Raw genomic sequence first — 7,440 nt, 5'->3', positions numbered from 1 at the left:
GAAGAGGAAGAAAAGCTTTCTGCACAAGTCACAATTAGAAATGCAGAACTTTTAGATTGTGAGACTAACCAGTGAATAACCAGCCTCTTCAGACTCTCTCTCTCTCTGTTATCATGAAGCAAAAGAAAACGGTTCGCAACCAGGCCAGAAAAGGTAACGTTAAATAGGATTTCTCTTCATACAACAAGTAAATTATTCTTTATGCGGGGCCCAATACATTGATTCAGATGCTTTTCATTATGCAGTGTTATTTAAATAATGTCACAATTCAGGTGTTACATTTATAGATAGCCTACGCGCATACATGATGAAACAATTTCAGCGTTTTATCCACGCAGTTTTTCGTCCAGAATAGGGTGGATGTGTAAAGATAGAGGTTGCAGTGATTAAAGCAGTATGCACACTCATTCTGATACTGTGTACAACTTGAAAGAGTTTCAGTTCTCTTACAAAAAAAGTATGACAGCAGTATCTAGTAGAGCGATGGCTTTAGATTGGTACTTCATATATGCACCATATTTTAATGTGATGATGATTCACTACTAGCATTTTGGTGATCCAAGGTACTTCTATTGTACTACTTTGATACATATACATTTTTTCATGTGTTTTTAAAAAAAATACTTTTTGACAAAGTTTGTTAGAGACATCAAGCTTAAAATGTATTTAAAGTTCTACTGTGATTTTCACTGATTTAAAGATCCTGACAGAACTCTGACAAAATAAGTGAGAAATTGAAGTCAGTCTCAAATGGACAGGGCAAGTAAGTGAAAGTAAAAGCTCCTTATGGGTTGTACATATCTTGCCCTCTGAGTGGTTTATCATTTAAAAGGAACAGCAAAGTACCCAAACAGTCCTTTATTAATCACATTGTTGACTCATTTGGACTGAAAAAGCTTATTTGGCTTGAGCTTGGTTCTAATGAAATTTTGATCAAATTGGAAGGGTTTGTACTTGCATTGCGGTTTGGTCAGTTACCCAAATGCACGGCCATGTTGGAGATATTCGGATGTAAACAACCACATTAACTGCATGGTAAATGTACTACTGAATATGTTGTTATCCATGGTTTATGCTGGGATTAAACAAGTGCTGAACACTTATAATATTTAATAAATACATTTACATTTAGACATTTACATTTTATCCAAAGCGACTTACAAAAGAGGACAATGGAAGCAATCAAAATTAACAAAAGAACAATAACATGCAAGTGCTATGACAAGTCTCATTTAGCCTAACACAGTACACGTAGCAAGGTTTTTTACAATTATATAATAAATAAAAAGAAAATAGATAAAAGGAAAAAAAAAGAAAAAGCAAACTAGTGTTAGATGCCTAAAAATAGAAGATAGAATACAAAAAGAACAGAGAAGCTTGTTTTTTTTTTTTTAAGAAAACAGGCAGTAAGTAAATGAATAACAGTCTAAAAGGGATTTTTTTAAAAATAAAGAATAAAATTAGAATAGAGAGTGCTAGAGTTAGAGGGTCAAATAAAGATTGAAGAGATGTTTATACATATTACATATTCGTATTTAGTATTTCAAATAATAAATATTTAGTGAATATTTAATAAAATACAATGCAAGCATCTAAACAACATGCCATTTCAGCCATCTAGCATTGGTCCTGGTTTTTAGTGATAATAAAGGTAGCGCACCTTGCACACTTTCTAGGCTATAATCCATTCAGAATTTGTATGAAATTTAGTTTTTTCAGACACATACATGCTGCAATGTTTCGGGAATAGCAGTGACTGACACAGTGATAACCAAAGCAATGGACGGGTCAAAAAATGTGACCCTGGACCACAAAACCAGTCTTAAATAGCACAGGTATATTTGTAGCAATAGCTGAAATTACACTGTTTGGGTCAAAATGTTTCTTTTATGCCAAAAATCATTAGGATATTAAAGGTGCCATAGAATGCATTTATACAATATTTAAAATTGTTATCTGATATCTACATAGAAGGTATATGGCTTAGGTAAGGGCAAAAATTCTCCAGAAACGGTTTTACAAGTCCATTTACAACCCTAGGATTTGTCCCTAGAATGAAATGGTCTGTTTATTACCTTATTTGTAAGGTTCCTGAATAATAATGAGGAGCACTGCTCTGATTGGTGGCGATGTAAACAATTACACATATTGCTTTATTAACTTGTTGTACTTTGTAAATAAAGGTCATATCATGGAGAAACCATGTAACACAGTTTTACCTGTAAATTTATCAAGAATGACTCTACTTCCATAATAAAAAATTCCTGATAATTTACTCAAGCCCCATGTCATCCAAGATATTCATGTCTTTCTTTCTTCAGTTTTAATGTAATAATTGATTTTTTGAGGAAAACATTCCAGCATTTTTCTCCGTATAGTGGACTTCAGTGTTGCTTAACGGATTGAAGGTTAAAACTGCTGTTTTAGTGTAGCTTCAAAGAGCTCTACACGATCCCAGGCGAGAAATAAGGGTCTTATCTAGCGAAACAATCTGTTATTTTCTAAAAAAAAAATAATAATAATAATAATAATTATATACTTTTAAAACTCAAGTGCTCGTCTTGTCTAGTTCTGCCATGCGCATGCATAATCTGTGCACTATGTTTCAAGTAGAGATGCTCCGATCAGCATTTTTGGGGCCGATTAACGATCACCAAGATCATTATCTGCCGATCGCTGCCGATCACAGAATGGCAGGGGAATGGGAATCTTTTATCTATAATCTAGCAGCGTTTGCACCATTTGTAGAAATGAAAATAACTCTAAATTAACAATATTGAAAAAAAAACAACAACTGTAGAAATAGGCTACAGTCAAGATCTTAAAGAACCACCAAGTTAGGGTTGTAGACGATAGACGATAGTATCGTGTATCGACCATAGTTAGAGATAACACATAGTTAGTGTTTTTTAAAGTGCACCTCGCACTAGACTAGGCAACACTAGTTAGTGATGAAGTTCTTTGATAATGTAAATGTTCTTTGCTTGTTGTAGCTGCTTTTTAAGATGATGTAAGGATTATATTATCCAGCATTGCACAGTCATTAGGATAAAGGTAGTAAAATGTGGTTTAGACTGAATTAAATACGATATATCAGAATCCATCTGTATATAGGAAACATAAACATTCACCTCAGTAACATCTATATGCGTTAATTAGAATTGCGATGCGCTAAACATACGCACGTGAATTACACGGACATCTCCTCATTCTATATGAACTGAACTACAACATGAACTGATGACAACAATCAGACATACAGCGGTAACATTATTGCAATATGACGGGTATAGAAAGATACATTCATTTACATTCAAGCACGCACATTTACCACTCACTGAAGATAGCAGAGAATGAAACCGAAAGTAAACTTGAACGTCTCCGGCAGAACTACAGTCAGCGTTCTGTACACGCACAACTTAGTCACATGCCCAATAACAAGACTACCCTTACAAAATGAATAAGGAATTTAGTACTCATGTTGCATGTTGCCACTGGTAAGCTCCACTCTGCTGTTGTTTACCTGTGCGCCGTGCATGCACGTGTGAAAAAGTCCCGCGAGTAATTTACGTCAAGTGATCGGCTTTTTTGATCGACGCTTTTGGGGTTCGCCGATCAAGCTATTTTAAGCCAAAAATCGGCCGATTATGATCGGTGGCCGATCAGTCGGAGGATCACTAGTTTCAAGACTGTTAGGGTAGGGCGAAAAAACCACCTTCAAAATCGGCCGACATTGCTGTTTTACCTTTTTTGTAAAGGGCTTTTGACCTTTGCACGTTCACTTTGTAAACACTTGGTCAGTACTTCTGCAGCGATGTAGAACGATTTTGAAATTGAAGGAGAAAATGAGATGAGAAAATGAGAAAATTTCGACCCACGGCCTTGAACCGGAATACATACAATATGATTTTTAGATTCTATTTTCAAGACCCTACATCATAAAGTACAAGATATATGGGGATCTCAATGAGGTTTTTGTCCAGAATATTACCCATTTTCAGTGGTCAAAAACCAAATGTTGGTCACTTTGTGTACAGCTGATACAACTGATGTCTGAAGAAGAAATAATGTTGAAATTAGAATTGTATCTTGTTTCCCTCTATGAAAACAATCGCATAGAACATTCCTGTTTGAGTCTCAAAAAATATATTTTTACCAGAATTTGTGGCCTGTAACTCAAGTAGTATTAAAGTTATCTTAATATGATTTTAGATTTTGGTTCTTAAGAAACTTTTCTGTTGGAATCTTCATTTTTAAGGCCCTGTATGGTTTAAACCCAGAGATATCGAGATTTTAGTACCAAATTTAGTGTCCTACCCATTTTCAGTGGTCAAAAACCAAATGTAGTTTTGTGTTTTATCTAGTCATTACTGTTTACAATGCAAATATGCAAATAATAACAGTAACCCAGAGATTAGGATTGTACAGTGTGACAAATCAGATTATAAATGATACATATTTTATAACAATAACAATATAAAAAAAAATTAATTAATCCAGATGAGGCAAACCTTGGTTCATTGATGTGAATGCAATGTGTGGAGAAACCACACTTCCCCTTTGAGGCGCGGGATTTGTTTCAAACATGCTACAATACTGTGTGTTTAAACTCTTGGTAGTTGTTAAAGAAGTTGTTAAAATGAACAAAATCCCTTCTTCCAAATACACCTGAAACGGATTAAAACATAGAATCTTATGAATAGAATACTACAGAAAGCAAGATAACGTGCCTTAAATTGACCATTTCAGTGCATATCTCCTGACTGAATGATGTAGGTCCTTAAAAAATTAAGACTCCACAAGAAAAGTGTATTAACAGTTAGAATCTAAAATCATATTGCAATATCTTTAATATTTCTTGAGTTATAGGCACACAAACTATGGAAAAAGAATATTTATGGCACTCAGACTGGTATGTTCAATACAGTTGTCTTGACAGAAAAAAAATGAGATACATCTCTAGTTTTAACATGATTTGTTCTTCAGACATTCCTCTTTAAAAGAAAATAAGTATCATATTTTTTCAAACTGACCCACATTTGGTTTTTGACCAATGAAAAATTGTACATTTTAACAATTTATTCCTGGAGCCATACTTAAATATCAATATCTCTGGAACCAAATCTCATAGGGCATTAAAAATAAAGATGCCAAAAGGAAAGTTTGTTAATAGTTTGGCTTTCGTCACTATACACGTCTATCTTTCTTCAGAATAAAAAAAAAAAAAAAAAAAAAATTAAGCCAGGGACCTCTGGTCGAGTTGACACGGAATGACCAATGTGTCATTTTGTGCTATGTGAACAAAATTAGCAAATTCTTCTATTCATTTTCATTAACACATTGGCTGATGCATCATTATCCTGTAAAACTCTTATCTAAATTTGACAAAAGGCAAGTAAATACACAAAATACACACACACACACACACACACACACACACACACACACACACACACACACACACACACACACACACACACACACACACACACACACACACACACAAAATCTCATAAAAGTTGCAGTTTGGTTGTCTTTTTTTCTTAAATGAAACCATAATGTTGGCAGGCGGGCTCAGTGGAAGGGGTCAATTGTGTTAGTACGTGTGTGTTTAGCTATAACTGTTGTCTCCATATGAGGTCCAAACGAGGGTGTGTGTACAGCAGCTCTAAAAATACCCAGGAGGCAGTGCATATATCGTGTTGCAGTTAAACCAGTGAGATGTACTTCATGTGAACAGAAAAAGCTGTGCTTTTCTTTTCCAGTTTAGTTCGCAAAAACTAGAAACCCCCAAGGATGGGAGAAACCAGTGTAGATGGAGCCAAAATGACAGGTATAGTCTAACTTTGTTAGACATGGGCTGTTGTTTCTGGGGCTTTTGCTGGTGTGGTGTGAGCTAAATCTATATCTGTCAGATATAGTCTAATGTTTCAAATGGGGTTGTTGAACTCTGTGCTTGTTTGAGCATGAAGTCTAAAGTTCATGTCTTTGTGCATGTGTGTTTGTGTATTGCATATTTTTTAGTGTAAGCTTGTTAAATTGTTTATACTGTCATGCCATTTGTAGTTCATTCATAACAACATGATGTTTTGCTTGTAACAGCCTTCTGTAATTTTAGAGTTTAATTGAATTAATGTAACACTTGTATGTGTAATAGTTGTTTGATTGGTTTTGTTTTGGACTGACTAATTATTGAGATACTAATTACACTGATTCTGTCAATCTTATAAGGTCACACCCACATGTATGTAGCCACTCCCCATTCATAGTTTGGGCTGAAAAGTAGAGCCGTTAGAGTATGACCATATGTCTGTATGCGCATGTGACATACATATGACCTTGCCAGTCAAGTGTAATACAATCTGTTATATGAGCATGTTGTTTTTTAACCCTTTGTTATTTGCCTCTGTGAGTGAGCCATTCCCTGTGGCTTTTTACATTCATCTTTTGACCTCATTTCAGGACGTTACAGGTACTTTCATAGAATAAAAAGGGCACAAAGCCAGAAGATATAGAATTACCCATTTTTTAAAACCGAAAGCTTTATAGCGCCAATAGGGGTGACAAATGTAATAAGTTGATATTAAAACCACAATATGTACGATTTTTTGATTAAAATATTCAAAAACCACTAGAACAGTGTTATATATTTTGCTGACTTGTGTACCTACATAATCCCAAATGATTCCAAGAATGTTTAAATCCAGAGAAATAAGCAATTTTTACTAGTGGACCATGTCCTATGGGACAACAACTCCTATGATTCCAAACTCTATCACGGCGTCATCAAACTACACCTTTGGTTATTTGTTTGTTTTGAATATGTGACCTCCAGTGTCAAAAGTGTACATATTGTGTCTTTTAAAGGGTTAGTTTACTTCACACAAAAATTAAAAATACCATGTTGTTCCAAACCTATAAAACGAAAGGTGGACCGATACAGTTTTTTTTAAAGACCGTTAGAAAGCCGGGTGGCCTATATCTATACAGTGGTGTGAAAAAGTGTTGGCCCCCTTCCTGATTCTTTTTATTTTTTGCATGTTTGTCACACTTTAATGTTTCAGATCATCAAACTAATTTAAATATCAATCAAAGATAACACAAGTAAACACAACATGCAGTTTTTGAATGAAGCTTTTTTTTTTTATTATGAAGGGAAAACAAAATCCAAACCCACATGGCCCTGTGTGAAAAAGTGTTTGCCCCCTAAACTTAATAACTGGCTGGGCCACCCTTAGCAGCAACAACTGCAATCAAGCATTTGCAATAACTTCTTGCAATGAGTCTGTTACAGCGCTGTGCAGGAATTTTGGCCCACTTATCTTGGCAGAATTGTTGTAATTCAGCCACATTGGAGGATTTTCGACACTTTTTCACACAGGGCCATGTAGGTTTGAATTTTTTTTTCCCTTCATAAAAAACCCCCTAAGGGGGCAACAC

The 7,440-nt window shown here is 35.0% G+C and overlaps 1 protein-coding gene across 3 annotated transcripts in view; it reads left to right on the top strand.

Annotated features, from left to right (window-relative positions):
• Positions 1–7,440, top strand: part of unm_hu7910 (un-named hu7910) — a 43,660-nt gene continuing 36,220 nt past the window's right edge. For 2 of the 3 annotated variants that reach the window (XM_073835748.1, XM_073835746.1), the window contains exon 1: positions 1–153. In XM_073835748.1, the coding sequence (XP_073691849.1) occupies positions 114–153 (40 nt within the window). In that variant the 5' untranslated portion in view covers positions 1–113. Of the gene's footprint in view, positions 154–5,765; positions 5,834–7,440 lie in introns of all 3 variants that reach the window. The other variant, XM_073835747.1, reaches the window with a different exon arrangement.

This window comes from Garra rufa, chromosome 3, assembly GCF_049309525.1.
Source record: "Garra rufa chromosome 3, GarRuf1.0, whole genome shotgun sequence".
Taxonomy (NCBI): domain Eukaryota; kingdom Metazoa; phylum Chordata; class Actinopteri; order Cypriniformes; family Cyprinidae; genus Garra; species Garra rufa.
The sequence above is the reverse complement of the archived record's forward strand: the minus strand, read 5'-3'. Positions and strand labels throughout refer to the sequence as shown.